The following is a 22434-nucleotide window of genomic DNA, read 5'->3' on the forward strand; positions in this document are numbered from 1 at the left end:
AACACTTAAAATACTTTGGAAAGACCAAATTACATAAAAAAAAGTTTTGGTTAAGATTCACTAGAGTTAAATTACTAATATAATAAAGCAAAATTACCAAAATAACAAATTAATAAGGTAATTAGAAAGTTATGGAAAATGCCTAGCAATTGAAACCAAATTTAAAAATATAAAATTTAGAATTCAATATTGTTCAAAGAGTGAGTTACATTTTAGAAGGCAGTCTTAACTGGTAGCTAAAGAAAAATAGGGTGGAAACAAAATTCCTGTGGTTAAGGGTATATACAAATGCAAATACCATTTATTTTTCCTCTGCTTTAAACATTCAGCATAATAGTTTTTATCAATGATCGAATAAATATATGTATTTTAAAGAAACATTTTCTCTACATTCACTTATAAAAAGATTTTCACATTTTTATGTAGACTTTTTATTGTTTAATACTTCAAGTAGCTTTCTCTATTTACTTTTTTTCACAATGCTTAAGGAGGGGAGAATACTAAATGAGCATTTTTGAAAGTAGGAATACAATACGGAGTTAGACATTAAAATACCATGCCACTTGAGGGGAAAACATACTAAGGTAAAATGTTATAAAATAAATTATCATTTAAAGCTTCTTTTTATGCCACAGAAATGTTTTGTGGCTTAAATCACTTTGGAAAATGTTTTTTTAATGCGTATTTTCTACATTGATAAAATAGCAAACAGAGGGAAAAACTATTGGGCATTTTTCAGATTTACAAATATAAAGTTCATTTGCTAGCTAAGGACCAAGAAAATGTATAAAGCTGCCAAGTTATAATAAATTTTAACCAAATATTTCATAGAGCTATCCTAGTATAAATTAATATTTACCGAGACTAAAGGAAACTTACCTTACAAGAATGCTTTAAAGAATTAGATAGTTCATTTGTGAAATCTCTGTTGCTGTCTCTTGTTAAATTATCAACTTTACCTTCATTTCCAGATGCAAACTTTATGAGTAATTGAGATGGTCCCCCCTTAGAACAATTGTGCTTAAGGCTGGATAAACAGGAAACATTTGGATAAGTTCCTCCCAATGAAATACTTCTTTGTAAAAAAGCATGGTTTTTGTTTATCTGTAAATTTGGTCTTTCCAACTGCCCACTGATATTTATTTGATAATCTACATTTTGGGAGGATGGTAAACATGCAGATGTCCTATGCATAGGCTTAATATACTCTGAATCAGAATTTAGCTTAATTTCTGACATCTCTGGTTTACAATCACCATTTGCTGTTTCACAATCTAATGTAGTTGCTTTTTGTTGGGTGAAATGCACTGAAACACAAGAATATCCTTCAGACGACTTTTCACAGACAGTCTGATTTGGACTATTATTCGCAAAAACAATTTTCTTTTGTAATGAGCCCTTCCTGTGAAGAGGTCGTATGTCTCTTACTTCTCCGGGAGTATAGATTGTTTTAGATAACCGAAGTCCATTGACAGCTGTTGAAAGAAATCCCTTAGCACTAGTGCCATCTTCATTGTGGGCAATTTCACTAGGAGAAATAATAAACTGGTGTGAGGTCTGATAGGATCCTTTGCTTGGAAGAGTACCTGTACTTGTTGGAGAAGTTGGTGGGGTATTTGAAGGACTCCTAGGAAAAATGACTAAGGATGAACAACGTTTTAGTGGAATTTTCGAGTTCCTGCTCACTGGCAATTTCATAATCTCTAGTCCATGATCCAAGTCATCCTGGACAAAGGGAACTGTACTTGAACTTCTTGAAAAAATTTCACATGGAGTAGTATTCCTATTTGGCACACTTCTATTGGAGGTTCTGTCAGAAGATAAATTTCCACCAAAAAAGGTATCATCAGTTGGTGGAAAAGTATAACCACTGCTGTCACTGATGATACTGTTGGTGTATGAACATCCACTGGTGATACTTGTGCATGACCCATAATCACTACCATTGCTGCTGTAAGACCCAGTCTCACTGGCTGAAAAGTTACTAAGGCTACCACTGCAAATGGCAGGGCTGCTTAAGAGGTTACCATCATCCACGGCATTCACTTCATTATCCACCACAGCACTGCCATCCTTCAAGACACAAGTAAATGAAGCATCATCACCATCAGCTAAGACACTGCCAGAATGAAGAGATCCACTGTACCTTGTTGGCTGTAGTGAAATCTGCAGACAGCTGCTCTTTTTATTGACACTTTCAGGTGAAGGAACAGATGCTCTTTCTTGAGACTTAACGGTTTCCTTTATTAACGGAGCTAGTGCAGTCTGTCTGGGAGTCAGCTTCATTTGAACCACTTTAGACGTTGAAATCCGTGTTGGTCTTGTGAAGCACATGTGAACACTGCTATCCAAATCATCTCTGGAGGTTTCTGACAAAGGATAAGTATTGCTTCTTCTGGCTGCAAAGTGCAATCGTAAGCTTTGTGCCATTTGTTCTCATTTCCAAACATGTTAAGGGCTGAAAGTCATAACAAAGATCTCTGTCGGTAGACAAGCTAGAAGCAGCTGCACTGCATCGAAAGAAAAAATCATTTGTGGTGCATAAAAGAGCTCGGAAGTAGTAGTCTTTATCCTAAGTAAAACCTTAGAGACCAGATATCATAGAAAGAAAAAGACGGCCCATTCCCGAGACTGACGTTTCCAAAATGTCTTGAATTGCCTGTAGTCAAAATGCCTTCACTTACAAAGCACTTGATTTCCAGCGACCTTTAAGCTGAGCTCAGCTGCAGCACACTCCCTCAAACACTGCCAACCTTGTTTCAATTATACCTTCTCCAATTTGCATGAATGAGTAACACAAGAACAACAATCTTCTAGCATTTCAAGTTGAAACAGTATTTTTTCACTCCAGCTCTACTAAATGAACATTTAACTATGTGAATCACAGTGCCTATACTTTCTCCAGCAGAATTTGACCACTAATATTTTTACCCATAGGGATAGAGTTACAGGAAGTTGGTAGGAATGAAACGCCATGTAATTGAGTATCAAATCAAGGATTGAATTTCCAAATAGTGGCCATACTAGGAATCTAGTCGACTTAGTAAATGTAGAAAGGAATATAGACTATTAATATTTTTAAAATCAGTAAGTTCAAACACATATAAATTTGGAAATACCAAACCTTTGGGGTGAATTAAAACTTTTGCATTAAATCAAATAGATAAATATTTTAGAATCCAAAACACTACACACTTATAAAAAGTGAAAGCTGAAGGATCGAAATACAAAATGAGCCTAGTAATACTATTGCAAAAATTGAGCATACGTCTGAGAAAAAAAAGTTTGAGAGAAGCTGTCACCAAGCATTTTCTCCTGTAATTTTAAGGCCATTCCAGCCAAGCAGTACAGTCTTTAAATGATGCCATTTATATTTTGACTATTAAAACTCTGCCAAGAAATAGCCTAAGCAAACATTCCATTAAAAATATATGCAGATTAGACAGAAAAACTATACTCCAATATAGTTTGAGCACACAAGATATTTTATTCCACTGTCTCTGCAATTCATTCACTTAAGAGAGTGTTGTGGTAAGTAAAGAAGTCTAAAAAGGATTTAACACATCAAATAAACATATCTCAATGCCAATTCTGTTCTGAAAAACTCTAGGAGCTCTTTGCTGGCCCCTACTGGTGCACTGAAACAATTCATTTAGTTGTTTGATATCTATGAAGTATAAACCATGCTGCATATTTCTTTATATAAACAAAGTGCATACTTGTTTACATTTTTGAGTACTAGCACTGCCCTAGAGGTGGAATTACTTAACTACTGCTGATAAAGCTCCTGCAGGAGAGAACAGTACACTGTTTGTCCTTTTAGACGTTGTGATTTTGTACATATATATTTTTTCTGCTTTGTATTTATTTAACCTTTATTTTATTTTCAGTTTACTAGGTAATAAAAGTTTAATATTTTAATTTCTCCCCTAAATGTCATAGACCAAGGCTGGTATTCTATTTGAAAGAAACAAATTTATTTTTAAATAATACTCTAGGGTATATTTAAACCCCTTACCTGAATTTTACAGCTAGAACTTCAGTAATAAATATATACTAGCTCATTCATAGGAAAGTAAAAAGTAAAATAGTTCAGTTGTTTACACCACATGGTACTACACCCAAGTTGTATTTTTTTAAGTAAGTTTTTTTTTCTAAGTAAAAGCAAATATGTAAAACATATACTCGCACTTTGTTTAAAAAAGAAAACAAGATAGATCTGTTCTCAATCACAATTTTCTAAACAGTGTTTTTAATCAATTAAGGCAGGACAAAATAGAAATATGGAATTTACTAAATTCTATTTCTGACTAGAATGAGATAGCACTGTTTTAGAATGTATACAATTATAAATTTAGTAATAAAATTACTATGCTATTTTGGTTTTGTATAATCTACTTAATGATTCTATAGGCTTCAGTACATATTTCCTTATAATCTGTTTGCTTTATAGAAGGTGTCCTAATCTTTTCAGTATGCCTTCAAATAACTTCAACTTTCCTCCTTGAATTAAGTTTGGAATCTGATGACTCAAAAAATGGATTACTTCTAATAAGCTAATCAATGAGATCGAACTGTTCATGCCTGTGGCCTAAAACTTCCAGTTAATAAAGCAGATCTCCTTTGGTTAATATAAAATGAACCAGATAAATATTTTCTCTTTGGTAAGCTTCACTATAAGCATCAGTTTCATGACTCACCCCTACTCATAGATTCTAAACTCCCAGAGTGTGAGGACTGCAACTAAACTTTTCTTCTGATCTTCCTGAGCTCAAGCTGGGCACAAGGTAAGCACTAAGTAACACCAGAGAGGAGGCTGGATGGATGGTGGATGGATCCAGCTACTACTTCTAAAGAAACATCAAAAAGTACTCCAGCTGGACAAGAAGGATGCTTGAAACATCTGCAAAGAGGGCTTCAGCCAAGGAAAAATAAAAGAATCAAATGCACTTCCTAGAACTCTAGTCTGAGTTTAAATTCTAGGGAGGATGAACAGTTTGCATTACTGGCTCTGGTCTGGGATTGCACAGGATCTGTACCACTATTAGAGCAGTTATGTGCACAACCTGGAGAACTTGGGGTAAAATGTAGCCCCTTAGCCAAAGAGATGCCAAAAGAGGAACATCAACCCCAACCTCAAGGGGAGAAGCACTGGAGAGTGGTGGCAGGCCTCACCTGGGAGGAATCTATGCAAACTCTATTGAATTTCATATTCTAGAATGAAATAGATATCTTAGGATTAGACTGAAGCTCTGGACCCCACATTCTGAGATATTTGGTTATTGATTACCTACACAGAAAATATTGTGATTACCTACATGCTATGGACAGGCTCTGGATAATCCTAATCACTGACTAGAACTTTGAAGGCCGCTGTGATGGTTAACTGCAGGCGTTGATGTGACTAAGCTATTTTGCCCAGTTGTCAGGTCAAACATCAAACTAGATGTTGCTATGAAGCTATTTTTTTGATGTGATTAGCATTTAAATCAGTAGATTCTGAGTAAAGCAGAATGCCCTCCAGAATGTGGTGGGCCTATTCCAATAAGTTAAAGGCCTTGAGAGCAAAGACAGGTTTACGGAAGCAGCAATTCTGTCTCAAGACTATAACACAGAAACTGTGCCCAAGTTTCTAGCTTGCTGCCCTGCCCTGCAGATTTCAGATGCATTACTTGTATCTGCAACATCATAGATTTTAGACTTGCCAGATTCCACTATCATGTAAACCAATTCCTTAAGATAAATCAATCCCCCCCCCCATTATCTCTCACTCTCTCATTCTGTGTGTGTGTGTGTGTGTGTGTGTGTGTGTGTGTGTGTGTGTATCCTATTGGTTCTGTTTCTCTGGAAAATCCTAACTAATGCAACTACTAAACCTGAGAAGCACAGCATCTCCACCTGGAATATGGAATATTGGTGTCTCCTAAAGCTTCAGAGGCTGGATATGTGCAGACACAGCTCTTAGGTAGTGAAGCAGAAGCACTAACTTTTGCATTGGTGGGCAGAATTCATTTAAAAGCATGATTCTCAAATGTCCCATCATCATCACCAGCATCACACCACCACCACTACCACCACCACCAAACTATGACAGTGTATAACCCCCAGCTTCTCAAAACTGGCTGAAAATAGTATCACTTATATTGCAAACATTTTCCAGGTAACCAGAAATTCTTTCTCCTTAAAAGTATATCTGTGCACTCTGCTGTCATTTCCAAAGAGAATCTGTTAGGAAAAGGATGAGCTTCTAATTCAGTTGTGAATGCTACAGGAGAAGGATAAAATGACATTTATAGTTCATAGGACAATTTACTGCTATACAATCAAGCCTGTTATTCCATCAATGGCTATAGGTTCTATGACATCTCAGGTGAGGTGTACACTTCAATTACCTGCTAGGACTAACAACAAATCAGAGCATTAGAATGACGTGCACCACCTGTTCTAATTATTTCTTGTTCCCTTTTACTAGTAAAGTGAGCTTAAGAAAAACTGTATTTCTAACATACAGCAGAGTATCTAACACAGTATATGCCTGAAATGGCATACCACAGTTAACACACAAAATGTGATATCAGAGAGCCAAAAATGCCGTGGACACCAAATAACACTGTATATTTATATTAATGATGAAAAATTTTCCAAGTGCTTGGATAGCTACTGTTTCATTTTATTTTCATAATATCAGATAGGTAAGGCAAATACTGTTATCCCTATTTTTTAAACATAAGAAAATATTTTCAGAAGGATTCAATTATTTGTCTAGGGTTACAAGCTAATGTACCAAATCACAACCTGGACTACAAGGACTTCTGACTCCTTGGTATGGGGATCTATAATATCCTGATCAATGCATTATTTTCTCTTTGCTTTTAGAAATATTCCATGGTTAATATCAGAGGCAATGCTTTTTGTCTTTCAACATATCATGACACCCTGCATAGTATTCTATACAAAGCACACGCTCAAAGAGTATTAATGCACCAATCAGAGCAGGACAAATATCAGTTTTGGCAATGAAGCGTCACACCATACTAAGGGTAGCAGCAAAAAAGACCAGATAAGTACAAGCAGGGTGGAAAGCATAAACATGAACTATCCCCCCTTGTGGACAATATACAAATAACTCAAATAAAATAGTTCACCAAGGATGTACCCAAGAATCAGGAAGAAATTCATATCAGTGTCACTAATAACAGGAAGAATAACACAGTAATACCATGACCCAGCAATTCAATCCCAAAATATGAACCTTAGAGATACACTCATACATGTACATCAAGAAACACAGCAAGAATGTGTATCAATTGGTAATAGCAAAAACCTGGAAACAACACATATCTATTAAGGAGGATAAATACATAAATTATGGTGTTACAGCATTTGCAGATGAAGGGAAAACTGTGAGTATGTAAAATGTGTTATTATGGACCGACCTCACAAATATAACATTAACCAAAAAGATGTCACAGAGGGAAGTATTCAAGACTGCTACTATTTTAATAAAATCAAAAACATGAAAAAGGAAACTACTATGTTCTTTTAGGGATACATATATTCATGCTAAAAAGTTTTTAATAGCAAAGAAATGATACACACAATACTCAGGAGAGTGGCGACCACTTGTGCGGGAGGAAAAGGAGCTGCTATGGGGAGGGCTAGGAGGGGCTTTGAAGCCTTTGGTAACGTTCTAGTTCTTAAGTTGAGTAACAAGCGTACAGATATTTGTCTTACTATTTAAAATAAAGGTTTAAATTATAGATTTTTTTGTATGTCTATTTCATGATTCAAAAGACACCACTACTAAATTTCACTTGGTCCTATCTAGAAGGAAAACAGATCTGTAGTGACAGAGGGAAAGAACAGAAAACATTCCCTATTCTATTTTAAAACAAAAGGGGCAAAAATACAAACAGAAAACAAAAAGCTCTGCTACTAACCAATTCTGATAAACAAATCATCAACATCTGTCATCACCCTTACAAAATCAGATTGCCAGTTAGTGATGAAGTCTTCCTTGGCTGCAAAAAACCACCTTTGCCTGTTATGGTACTAACTAATGATTTCATCTGCAATATCGTCAGTTACTAGTATAGTTATCACTTCTTGACAGCAAAAACAAAGTGTTATATAGTCCAACACTAAAAATAGATTCTTCAAAAAATCCAGTTTCTATGATAGCTACAAAATGAATAAAACTGTTTACTTTCTTTTTTGGCGCTTCAGTTTGGTAACTGATAAGCTTTGAATATATAACACTGTTCTTATACTTTCATACTCAAATCTTATAGGTTTAAAATGTAAATGTAAGATGCTAAAAAGAAGGTCTGAAATAAAGCCCCAAAGAGACAAATTAGGAAAAGGACAGGATTTCAAGACAGTCTTTAGGAAATCAGGAATCAGAACTATCCTTTTATAAAAATAAAATCAGGTTATATTTGCTTTTTGTCCCTCTAAGGGCTGGTGATCCTTTAGAGGATTTGATTTCATCAGTGTAGAGAAGAGAGCTTTCCTTTGTAGAAGAGTGGGGATAAGGGAGAGGATGGGATGGCATAACTGGATACAGGTAACCCCAAGAAACCCACTGGAGTGAGGAGGGGAAGGCTCCTGAACCTGGGACTGCAGACCAGGTACAGGGTGAGTGTGGGGGAAGGCCAGACACAGAGGCTGACTTTCCTGCATCTCCTGCCACAACAGACCTTGAGGAAGACCATGAATCTGCTGAGACCTGACAATCCCAAGAGGTGCCTGGGAGAACAGAAGGGTAGAGAGTAGCACCAGCAAAGAGGGGGAAAAAATTCTATCTGTCCACCATTTTGCCCAGAGTCTCCATAACCACTTCAAAAGCATCCCTCACCTCACAGATCCCCAGCCCACTTTTCCTTGCTGCTCTACTGAAATATACCCTTGCTTCACATTTTACACTCATACAATAGAACTCACCAATCGATTTTCATCAAACACTTCAAAAAGAAGCCGGTGCTGCTGAGGATGGACCTAAGTAAGAAAAAGACAACCTTTCTTTAAAAACAAGTGAACATCAGAACTATATTCAATATCCTGTAATAACCTATAATGAAAAATAATATATACACACACACACATACACATGTGTGTATAACTGAGTCACTATGCTGTATACCAGAAACTAACACAACATTGTAAATCAAATATACTTTAAAAAAAAGTGAAGATTGACCCACAGACACTATGAAATAAATGCTTGGAAATGTAGCCATTTCCTAATTCCTGTTACTTACAATGTATTTTAAATCACACGAGATATTTAATACAAAAGCCCAGACCAGTCACATGTCACCCATTTCTTAATAGTTTTTACCATAACAACAAAGTGGATGTGGTTGCTTATTTTTCCATTCTTTCTAAAATAAAATAAAAGGTAAAATTTCAAAAAATTAAATATTTGCAAGCACTTATAAATACAGCTAGATTTTAACATCAATTTTATGTACTCACTTTTTATTTATCAGGTTACAACTACTCAAAGTGGATGTTAATTTTATGGAGACTAGTGTTCTGAATCCTTTTAGTACTGCCTTAATAAAACCAACATTGTTTCTACTATATAAAGTACACAAGCAGTCAAAAAGCATACAATGAGTTTTCACTTACTGTTTATATCTTATAGCACGAGTAAAAATTAACATGCAGTATTTTATTTTTCAAAGCCAATGCTTTCATTTTTGCTTTCAACAATGTTTCAGCATCAAGTTAATATCTATTAAACATTAAACACAAAGAAAATCTTTAATAATTTTTTATACCAGAGGTTAAGATGATGTATATAAAACATTCTCACATTTAAGTTGATATTTTCTCTATGATAAATATACTACATTAAACACTGAGATATTTTAAAACTTTGGTTTATATGGCAAAAGTAACGATAGCCTTCAGAATAAAGTCCTATATGCGTGACGAAAATATTGAGATACCTAACCCAATGTCCACTCTCCCTTATGTCCTTCTGAGAACATAATCCTAAGTTTACCTGCAGCAATGTGCCCGGGGTCACCACGCTGCACGACTCCTGGTGAGAGGGGCATTAATTTTTTTCAACTGGAGTATAACATAAATGCAGTAAAGTATAAAGTTTACCACCCTTAAATATATACCTTGATGACTTTTCATACATGTTTACTGTGTCATCATCACCCAGATCAAAATGTGGAAACTCCATTCTATTTTATGTATTGTTTTCTATGTGAACGGCACCCTCTGGATTTGTTCAACACTGAGACTCTCAATAAGATTCTCTAAAAGACATTCCCTTATGCCCAGGGGCTACCAAAGAGGCCAACCTAGCGGCAGTCACTGGGTGGAACTTCTGGGAGAGCTCTTTAAATGGGGTTGACTCAGCTGGGAGAGATGTCACTTTTGCCCTTTGTACTTCTTTTTCCTGCATGGAATTTGATTAGGACAGCTGGCACCCCTACAGTCATACTGTAACCATGGGGCAACTAGGAGGATGGAAGCTCCAATTAAGGGCTAGATATGCCACCAGGATAGGAAAAACCAGTGTAAGACAATAATCTTTTCTAGGAAGATGTAGAGGAAGTTTTGGGGAGGAGATGACACTTGAGCTAAGACTTGAAAGATGGGAAGAATTTGAATAAGAAAATGTAAAGAATACCCACAGCAAGGAGATCGCTGGAGGAAAGGCATGGGGGCTGAAAGAGTATGCTCTAAGGAGACCAACTGATAAGAACATTTTTGTGCTTGAAAGTGTAAAGAAAAATTCAGTTAGTTAGGGTAGGGCCAGGCTGAGGGCACTGATATCCAGAAAAGGAATTAAGACTTGATTGATATGGAAGAAAATTAAGCTCTTAAAGGAAAAAAATGATATGATGTCGATCACATGTAAATATTATTTTGTCAGTGATACACAAAATGAATTGGACTAGAGAGAATCCCTGGAGTCCACAGGGACTGTGCTCTAGTAACTCAGGCATGAAGTGATGAGAGCTTTGCCTGTGATGGTCCCAGTGAGAACAGAGAGACAAGGCCATGAAAAATGTTTTGAGGGAAAAAATAAAGTCTCAATGTCTAACAAGATACTAGGCAGACAATGTAGATGTTCAATGAATACTGCTAAGAAAACAGATATGCTATGTGACCTGAACAGGCTTGTGTGGTCCTAGTTCAGATTATAATTAATAGCTTCCTGACAGGATGTTCTGCCTCAACTATCTCACTTTTTAAATCTATCTTTTCTATTACAACTGGAGTGACCTACCTAAAAGATAGTTTAGGCCATCTTTACTGCCCTACTCAAAAGCTGTTCCCAGGGGCCTAAAGAACGATATTCAAATACCTGAGCATGGAATGATGCCTCATGATCTGAGTCCAATTTGCCTTTCCAGCCTTGGGTCCTGTAACTGTTCCCTGCCGACCCAAATACTCATACACCCTATGCTCTAATCACACTAGAAACAGTCTAATCACTGCTTACGGCATTTTCTGACCTATACTTCTGTACATGCTAAGGTCTCTTCATGTGCAACACCTTCTCCACTCGACACATCCAAAATCTACCCCTTGTTCAAGCCTCAGCTCAAATGTCAACTCCACCCTGAAGCCCTACCTCCCCAGTCACTCCCCCTCCTCTGCTTCCAGTTATTAAAAAACTGACTACACCAAAGAATACATACAGATGGCCAACAAACACATGAAAAGATGCTCAACATCACTCATCATCAGAGAAATGCAAGTCAAAGCCACAATGAGGTATCACCTCACACCAATCAGAATGGCCATCATCACAAAATCTGGAAACAACAAATGTTGGAGAGCGTGTGGAGAAAAGGGAACTTTCCTGCACTGTTGGTGGGAATGTAAGTTGGTACGGCCACTGTGGAAAACAATTTGGAGGTTTCTTAAAAAACTACAAATAGAACTACCATATGATCCAGTCATCCCAGTACTGGGCATATACCCAAAGAAAACCATAATCCTAAAAGAAACATGTACCATAATGTTCATTGCAGCACTATTTACAATAGCCAGGACATGGAAGCAACCTAAATGCCCATCAACAAATGAATGGATAAAGAAGATGTGGCATATATATATACAATGGAATATTACTCAGCTGTAAAAAGGAACGAAATTGGGACATCTGTAGAGTCATGGATGGACCTAGAGACTGTCATACAGAGTGAAGTGAGTCAGAAAGAGAAAAACAAATATTGTATGCTAACTCACATATACGGAATCTAAAAATGGTACTGATGAACTCAGTGACAAGAACAAGGACGCAGATGCAGAGAATGGACTGGAGAACTCGAGGTTTGGGGGGGTGGGGGGTGAAGGGGAAGCTGAGACAAAGCGAGAGAGTAGCACAGACATATATATACTACCAACTGTAAAATAGATAGCCAGGGGGAAGTTGTTGTATAACAAAGGGAGTCCAACTCGAGGATGGAAGATGCCTTAGAGGACTGGGACAGGGAGGGTGGGGGGGACTCGAGGGAGGGTGGTGGGGGAGTTGAGGGAGGGAGGGAATATGGGGATATGTGTATAAAAACAGATGACTGAACTTGGTGTACCCCCCCAAAAAATAATAAATTAATTAAAAAAAAAACACCTGACTACATTCTTCCATTTTGGAAGTTATGAATATGTAAGAGCTCTCTACTGAATTATAAAAACACCATAAAAGACTGGTTTGCTTTTTTGGGGGGTATATCAAAGGCACACACTAAGTGCAAGAATATAATTTAAAACATGGAGTGAGAATTCTAATTCAAAATGGCAGCCTGAACACAAACACTAACCCTCCCCCTCTTGAGATCCTATTTTCATAATAGCAAAGGAGTTTGTAAAAGGTATCAAAGCATCACAGCAAAGATCATATACACATGCAAGGGCCACCAGCAGGTGACCAATTTCAATACCTCCTAAGTAGAGAGATGAAGTGCTAATGAAAGCAAGGAAGCAGGGCTTCTGAAGAAACTGAACACTATTAAAACAACAGAATGTTGAAGCAAAGGGGTCAATGGCCCTAATGAGAGAATATTCATATGGCACCTAAATCTCTGGTAAACACACACACACACACCACACACACACTGTTTAAGAATTTCTCTTTGTGTCTGATTTCAGGTAGAGGTTCAACAATAATGCAACCATCACTTTTAATATATAGAACATAAATAACTAAAAATGTAACATAATTGTTGAATGTTTATGCTTTTCATATATAGAAGCAATAGATGATTTTTCTATTGAATCACTGTTAAGTATGACTATATTAGCAGAGATCACTGATGTATACACAGAAAAACTGTCCCCAAAGAGATACTTAAGAAACACCTTTAAAAATGGTAAGGTGTATCCTTAGAAATATTTAGGAAAGTCTTACATCCACAAAACTAAAATAGGACACTATAAAAAGAGGCAAGGAGTGGTGATGCAACTAAAATTGACTGTTAAATTCAAATATAAGCAACTGACAGTAAATTTGCAGAACTCTCCCAAAATGTAGAACAAAAAGCTAAGCTGTAGGAAAATATGAGAGAAAATTAAAAAGAGGATTTTCTGAACAGATTCAGTGAAAGAATTAAGCCCTAATGCCTTAAAACAGAGGTTAAGTAAACTACAGCTTATGGACCAAATCCAGCCAGGCACCTGCTTGCTCTTTTTTTGTTTTGTTTTTTTTACAGCCCATAAGAATGTTTTTTCACATTTTAAAATGGTTACCTTTTAAATGGCTATATAAGTACCTACATAGTAGCCTCAATTTTTGCCTCCTGCTTGTGTGACACCTAAAATATTTACTATCTGACTCTTCATGAAGAAGTTTGCTGATTCCTGTCCTAAGACATTTACTGTACGTTACCTATTGATGTATCTCTTATATATCTAGGATGGTACTCAATAAGACCACCCTTGGAATATGTGAGGAAACTGTCACTCAAATCACCTTCTGTGTTCTGTGGTTCACATGAGGAATTCTGACTGAGCAAAGTGAGAATCAGTCCAGGTGACCCTGCACCCACCCAACTACTGGAAGCCCCAAGTGATAATACAAACAGAGGAAAGGAAATTATTAAAGAAATTATTCACATGAAAATTTTCAGAACTGAAGGGAAACAGGAGTCTTTACACTGAAATGCTTATCAAAGGCCCAATACAATGACACCATACACACAAGGTATAATATTGTGAAATTTTAAAACACCAGGGTAAAAATAAATCATCAGATTTTTCACAAAGAGAGAGGGATCATCCCCGAAGGAACAAGACGCAGTCTTTTCGATAGCAATGCCATGCTCAAAGTGGATAATGCAATGTCTTCAAGTTTCTGAGGAAAAATGATTTTCAACCTAGACTCCTACAAGGGGCCAAACGACTGGCCAAACATAAGCTGGCGATCTATTCCCCTGTCATAGCTGGAAGTCAGTTTGGGACAGGGATGTGTGGGCTATTCAGCAGAATGGGAATAATGACCAGAACGACAAGCAGAAACAGTTAAAGAGTGGTTCCTTCTGGGAAGCAGGAATAGGAGGAGAAAGGCTGGGGCACCAGAGTCTGCTGCTTTTCATTACAAGCCCCTTTATACGATCTCATTTTAAAGCTATATGTGAATTCTTCGATGAGATGGGTTTTTTTTAACTTATTGAAAACAGAAATAAAGCTATGCTCATAAAAAATAGAGTTTACAGGGTCATATTTATAGGAAAGGTGTAAGAAGAAGAAATAAAAATATTGTGATAACATCAAAGCAAGATCCTTTTTGACCCACCTCCTAGAATAATGGAAATAAAATCAAGAATAAACAAATGGGACCTCATGAAACTTAAAAGCTTTTGCACAGAGAAAGAAACCATAAACAAGACAAGAAGACAACCCTCAGAATGGGAGAAAATACTTGCCAACGAAGCAACGGACAAAGGATTAATCTCCAAAATATACAAGCAGCTCATGCAGCTGAATACCAAAAAAAGCAAATAACCAATTCACAAATGGACGGAAGACCTAAATAGACATTTCTCCAAAGAAGACATACAGATGGCCAACAAACACATGAAAAGATGCTCAACATCACTAATCATTAGAGAAATGCAAGTCAAAGCCACAATGAGGTATCACCTCACACTGGTCAGAATGGCCATTATCAAAAAATCTAAAACCAATAAACGTTGGAGAGGGTGTGGAGGAAAGGGAACTCTCCTGCACTGATGGTGGGAATGTAAGTTGATACAGCCACTATGGAAAACAGTTTGGAGTGCCTTAAAAAACTAAAAACAGAACTACCATATGATCCAGTAATCCCATTCCTGGGCATATACCTAGAGAAAACCATAATCCCAAAAGAAACATGTACCATAATGTTCATTGCAGCACTATTTACAATAGCCAGGACATGGAAGCAACCTAAATGCCCATCAACAAATGAATGGATAAAGAAGATGTGGCATATATATACAATGGAATATTACTCAGCCATAAAAAGGAATGAAATGGAGCTATATGTAATGAGGTGGATAGACCTAGAGTCTGTCATACAGAGTGAAGTAAGCCAGAAAGAGAAAAACAAATATTGTATGCTAACTCATATATATGGAATCTAAAAAAAAAAAAAAAAAAATGGTACTGATGAACCCAGTGACAAGACAAGAATAAGGATGCAGATGCAGAGAATGGACTGGAGGACACAGGGTTGAGGGGGTGGGGGGTGAAGGGGAAGCTGGGACAAAGTGAGAGAGTAGCATAGATATATATATACAACCAACTGTAAAACAGATAGCTAGTGGGAAATTGCTGTATAACAAAGGGAGATCAACTCGATGATGCTTGATGCCTTGGAGGGCCGGGACGGGGAGGGTGGCGGGGGAGTTGTGGGAGGGAGGGGATATGGGGATATGTGTATAAATACAGCTGATTCACTTTGGTGTACCTCAAAAGCTGGTGCAAGAGTGTAAAGCAATTCTATTCCAATAAAGAGCTTAAAAAAAAAGAATAGATATATGTATAACTGAATCACTTTTCTGTACACCTGTAGCTAATACAACATTGTAAATAAACTATACTCCAATATCCAAAAAAAAAAGTTGCGATGGGTTTTTAAAAAAATATGTAGGTCTATAAATGCATAAAAGAGTAGAGGAAAACACTTGCTAGAGGAGTAACTGAATTTTCAGAGGAGGACAAAGGTATTGATAAATGTCAATTTATTCTCTGGTATTCATGAAGAACCTGAAGTGATGTTCCTGGAAATTATGCTGCTAGTTGCAGGCAAAAAACAATGCAGTCATATTTTTAAAAAAGCTTTATGGAGATATACATATGATGTAACAGACCCACTGAAAATGCACAATTCAGTGGTTTTTAGTATATTCATAGAGTACGCAACCACTCTCGCAATTTTAGAACATTTTCATCACCTTGAAAAGAAGCCCCATGCCCTTTAGCAGTCACTCCTGATTTCCCAACTTCCTCAGTCTCAGGCAACCTCTAATATATTTTCTGTCTCTATAAATTTGCCTATTATAGACATTTAACAGAGGGGGAATCTTACAATATGTGGTCTTATGTAACTGCGTTCTTTTACTTTGCATAATGTTTTCGAGGTTCACCAGTGTTGTAGCATGTATCAGTACTTCATTCCTTTTTATAACTGAATAATACCCCATTGTATGTATATACCCCATTTTGTGTATCTATTCATTTGTTGATGGACCTATGGGTTGTTTCTACTTTTTGACTATAATGAGTAATGATGCTATGAACATTCATGCACAAGTTTTTGTACGGGCATACGTGGTAAATTGATTTTAAAATAAAAGCTGTGTAAAAAGTTAAATGAACTAGATAAGTATTTTTACAAGCATAAAGCATTATATAAACAGAAAGTATCTTTGCATTTTTATCTACATAGTTTGTCTTTCTAATGTGTTTCTCTATACAGTTAGTTATTTCTTATCAACAAATATAAAAAATTACAGATATATAGCCATGGGAGAAAAACCCAAACAGTAAAAAAAAAAAGGTATACAGTATAGTGAATTATAAATCTCTCACCCTTGTCCTACCCTCAGAGAAAATACTGTGAACAGTTTCTTAGGTCCTTCTGGAAGTATTTTTTGCAAATACCACAGCATATGAGAGAGCTGCTCTGTTTTTACACAAAAAGGTGCATCATATATACAACGTTCTGCACCTTTGTTCCTTCATTTAATATATTTTGAAACTAACACTATCAATACATATACATCTGTCTCTTTTTAAATAGCTGATGAGGATTTCATTATATGACTCTGCTCAGTGCTTTATTAATGGGGCACTCCCTCCTTCCTAGCTAACAGAAGTCTGATTTTATTCAAATATTGGATGACAGTGTGTGTCAGGGATACAGGCAGCTCCAGGAGCTGACTTCTGACTCCTCTAGGCCTCCCGGTAATTCCACTCTCTTTACCAATGACTGGGTGAGAAATACACACGCAACATAATTCCGGCCCAAGAGATATGAATCAAAGTCTCCTAGGGAAACTTTTGGAAATGGGTTCTTCACTTTTTAAAAGAGACATGTGGGGAAAAACTCTCCTTTTTCTACCTCTAGACATCATCATGGGAGGCTATGTCATTTGGAGCTGCTGCAAGCTTCTTGTGACCGTGGACAGAAAGCCAAGAGAATCCCAGAGAAGCTGGGCTTGACGTGACCCTGCTCAGCCGCTGCAGTCGCCACTTTTCCTCTATGTCTGCTTCTTGTAAAGAGACATAATAAAGGTGATTATTGTTTAAGCCAATTTTCGCTGTTACTTGAAGCCTGTTATTGAAGCTGAAAGCATCCTAAATGATACACTTCGGAAGGGCCTTCCCTATATACCTTACATTGAGAGAATCCCCAAAGTCTCTAATATCCCCTGACATTCACTCCCTAGCACCCAGATATTTATTTCTTTCTAAAAATATCTATGGTGTACAAGTTATGTTGCTTCTGTAACATAATACTAATATATTCATGAACATATACACATTATGTAAAGATAATATGATGAGTATGAGTACTAAAGATACAAACTGAGCACCATGGATGTGCAGGGAGTGAAGTGGGGCTGTCTTTTCAGATGCTCATGCACTATGCTGACGCACAGAGCATGTAATGTGTGCATTGCTCCTGACGTGTCAAACTTTTTTCCCTCCTGATAACTTGCCTCCCTTGGTCTCATGCGAGCAACTACAAGTGTAGAAGTTACTATAATTTTCTACTGAACATTAATTTCAATTCAGAGTCTCCCCTGTTTGCTAATCTACTAGTAACAGTTCTCCATAAAAAACTTCCTTCGAACTTCACATTTTCTCAAAGATATAAAGGCTCCCTTCAACTTCTGGCCACAAGTTCCATTTGGCTGAATGCCCAATAACCAAGATTTTACTGTACTGTGTTATCTCAATAGACATGTTTATGTGAATATATTCAGTGGGGAAAATTCTGTGCTATGTATAAATAATGATACAAAGGACAAAGAAGAAAATAGGGGACCACACATACCTATGTCCTCTGTACAGCAAGTACTAAGTCGCCATGTGTTTCCAGTTCTATATCTAGCTGTGGTGAATCAGCATTGATCCACACAAATTTATCTAGTTATCTTGGCAATAAATTTACAAATTTCTGATTAAAATAAATGTAAGGCTTATGATCCCAGAATAAAGTAATACTGCCTAGAACATTTGGCAACAGTGAAATTATGGTAAAAGAAACAATGAGTAAAATGCAGTGGAGTACTGAGCCTGGTTTATCATTTACAAATGGCCTTCTTTCTTATTTTTGTGGTAACATCTCTAACTGAAGAGTAGTACCGACTTTCATGTATCCTTTCTAAAAGGAAATCAAGATCATAAAAAATAATGGGAAGATTTTTAATTACAGTTTTAAATTAAAAATTTAAAAATTTTAATTACAATTTTAATTCTTCTAACAGATATTCATATTATCTATTTCTACCCACACTTTGATATTCCTTTCATCCCTGATTTTGGTCATTTGAGTTTTCTTTTTCTCTTATTGGGGCTTGCTATGCTTTAGCAATTTTATTAATCTTTTCAAAGAACCACTTTTAGTTTCATATATTTTCTCTACTTTTTATCCATTTTCTATTTTACTGATTTCCATTCTTATTTCCTTCCCTCTACTTTTTATTTTTTGCTTAAGGTAGAAACTCAGATCATTGATTTTAAATCCTTTTTCTTTTGTATATAAGCATATAAAGATATGCATTTCGAAGCACTGAGTCATCTCATCCCATATTCTGACGTTATGCTTTAATTATCAATCAGTTAAAATGATTTCTAATTTTCTTTATGATTTCCTTTCTGATCGTGGCTTATTTAAAATACGTTGTTTAATTTCCAAATATTTATGGATTTTTGAGATACACTGACATATCCAGATATACATATATATTTCCCAGATATACATTCCAGAATTCTATTTAAAGGTTGTTTTAATCAGAGAACATAGCCTATAGAATTTCAAGCCTTTTAAACATATTCAGACTTGTTTTATGGCCCAATATATGGTCTATCTTGGTGAATGTCCCATGGACATATAAAAAGAACACATATTCTTCAGGTTCAGGCATACTTTGTTATATACTGTTTCACAGATACTGCATTTTTTACAAATTGAAGGTCTGTGCCAAACCTGTGTCGAGTGAATTTATTGGCACCATTTTTCCAATAGCATTTGCTCACTTTGTGTCTCTGTCACACTTTAACAACCCTCACAGTATTTCAAAAATTTTCATTATTATTATATCTGTTATGGTATCTGTGATCAGTGATCTCTGATGTTACTATTGCAAAAAGATTATGACTTGCTCAAGGCTCAGATGATGGTTAGCATTTTTTAGCAATAAAGTATTTTTAAATTAAGGTATGCATATATTTTTTTAGACATAATGCTACTGCACACTAAGCAGACCACACTATAGTGTAGACATAACTTTTATGTGCACTGGGAAACCAAAAAAAATTGTGTGACTCACTTTATTGTGGTGGTCTGGAACCGAATCCACAGTATCTCCCAGGTACGCTGTATCAGATATAGTGTTTTGTACATATCACATTAAGTTGACTGATAGTGTTCAAATCTTTTACGTACTTACTGGATTTTTGTTTTTTGGTCTAGTTGTTTTATCAATTATTGAGAGAGGAATGATAAAATCTTTATTCTGGTTTTATTTCTCTAGTTAGTTCCGTCCATTTTTCCTTCATAATTTTGAAGTTCTTTCCTCAGGAGTATTCATAGGGTTGTATGTCTTCTTGATGAGTAAATGTTTTTATGATCATGAAATCTCTCTGCCAATACTTTTATCCTGAAGTCTACTTCATATAATTATAATACAGCCATATTAGGGTATTGGTTTGTTTGGCTTAGTGCTGGTATAACTTTTTCTGTATTCTACTTTTAACCTGTCTGTGTCTCTATACTCAAAACGTGTGTCCTGTAAACAGCACATAGTTGAATCTCGCTTTTTTGTAATTACTGAGATGGTTTGCTCTATGGTTTGTTATCATCTATTTCTTTTCTATTTTTTATTACTTTTTCTCCCTTACATCTTTTAAAAAAATTATTGAGTATTTCTTGGTACTCCATTTTATTTCCTTTAAGGGACTTTCAACTATAATTTTTCATTTTAATGTCTTAGTGACAGCTCTAAGGAGTACAATATGCATCCTTAAAGGCTGCAATTATAAGAGAGCTGAGCCACTTGAATCACTTTCAGATCTCTCTCAGGAGAACCTGCACAGTTGATTGGCAGCCCCAGCTGACCATGCACCTTTGAATCTACCCACTGGATTCTCTTTCCTTGCTCTGAAAGACCGGGCACAGCAAGAATTCTAGAGCCCAGCCCTCTTGACCAACACAGGACTTCTCTAACAGAAAACTTTTGCTGGGAAACTCTCCATCAGCTTGGATGAGACTTTCTCAAAACAGTGCTGCAGTGTGAGGCTCTTCCTACCCAATCCTTTCACCTCTCTCCTTGCGCAGGTGTGTAGCCTGAATCACGAGAAGGCTCTTCCCATCTGTGTGTCTTCCCTGTCTAACCCTCACAAGTGCTTCCCCAATAAACCTCCTGCATATCTAATTCCATCTCGGTGTCTGTTTCTTAGAGGGCCCAAACCAACACAGATGGTATGAGTAGTGGGGATTTAGAACTAGTCTATTCTCATCTCCCCATCCTTAGCAGAATGTGGGACACATACAGTCCCTGGCAGAAGATGGTGGTCCAATTCCTAAAGAATTCTCCAGTGGTGTCCTAGGGAAATGTCCTGCTGGAAGGAGAAACCCTTGCCAGTTTGATGTTTAAGGCACTTGAAAGGTAAGGGAAGAACAATGTCTACAAGGACAATGAAGTTGGCTAGTTATTACTATTGATGACTTACAGACAGACAATGAGAAAATAAGAGCAGTTAACAAAAGCAGAAGGTTAAATGTGAGAGACAGAGGGCCTCTTTGGTAGTTTATAAAGAGGTCTGCACCTCCTGAAGTGGAAAAGAGGACAAACTGAGGAGCAGACACAGCTGACAGGGTTGCAGAGCTCAGAGACATTTAAATGCCCAGTTACCGTGGGTCTATTCTGTTAATGTCAGGGCCCTGGCTGGGAAAACCTGGGACCCTGACGTGTGGGACAGGAGGATCTGAGTGCACGCTCCTGAGGATTTAGGTTCTGCAGGTCCCTGCACCCTCCGAGCTTTCAGAGTTGAGGATCTCATCCCTCTGTGATAAGCTGGCATTTCCCACATGCAGGAATGCACTGTAAAGGCTGCTCCCCCCAGACTCTATCCTCAGGAGTTGCCCCCACTTCTCCCCTGGTTATCATGATAATAACCAGTGTTAAATTCCAACATAACCCAGCTGGGCCTGATATAGCATGAAGGCAATTACATCTGGAAGAAGCTTCAAGAGTTAAACAGCATGTCCTGGCAGGAGCCAGAGGAATACCCCTAGGACTATGATTGATCAGGGGGCAGAAACAAGACTGAATAAGCAAGAATTCATTGACATGGAGGCACTTTCTTAGGACAAGGGACTGAACATCCTGTCAAGGACCCCATAAGATGAGGCAAAGTTGCTGCTAGAGTGGATCCTAGAAGCTCGAAAAAATAATGAGCCAAGTAGAAATGCCTGAGTTACCCTGGCATCTGGTAGGGGAAGGAATAAAAACACCAAGGGAAGCTACCATGCTGGAATTAAAACACGCACGTGCGCACACACACACACACACACACACACACACACACAGACATATGGAGAAAATACCTACCAGATGCTTATGTTCCATTAGAAGGCCCAGAGGCCAGCATGAACCACAGTCATCAGGTGTTTGCAGGTGAGAGGGGCAGCAGAATCACCCAGAAGTACAGTCGTGGCTCTCGTCTGCATGCCAGGACTGATGGTAG

General features: G+C 37.1%; 1 protein-coding gene across 6 annotated transcripts in view; it reads right to left on the reverse strand.

Moving 5' to 3' along the window:
* NEDD4 (NEDD4 E3 ubiquitin protein ligase) overlaps positions 1 to 22434 on the reverse strand; it is a 124452-nt gene that overhangs the window by 71469 nt on the left and 30549 nt on the right. For 3 of the 6 annotated variants that reach the window (XM_057722394.1, XM_057722399.1, XM_057722398.1), the window contains one exon: positions 8944 to 8997. In XM_057722394.1, coding sequence (XP_057578377.1) covers positions 8944 to 8997 — 54 coding nt within the window. Of the gene's footprint in view, positions 1 to 879; positions 2847 to 8943; positions 8998 to 9340; positions 9384 to 10012; positions 10052 to 22434 lie in introns of those variants that run through there. The other 3 variants (XM_057722396.1, XM_057722395.1, XM_057722393.1) reach the window with 3 other exon arrangements.

Source organism: Hippopotamus amphibius, chromosome 2 (genome assembly GCF_030028045.1).
Source record: "Hippopotamus amphibius kiboko isolate mHipAmp2 chromosome 2, mHipAmp2.hap2, whole genome shotgun sequence".
Taxonomy (NCBI): domain Eukaryota; kingdom Metazoa; phylum Chordata; class Mammalia; order Artiodactyla; family Hippopotamidae; genus Hippopotamus; species Hippopotamus amphibius.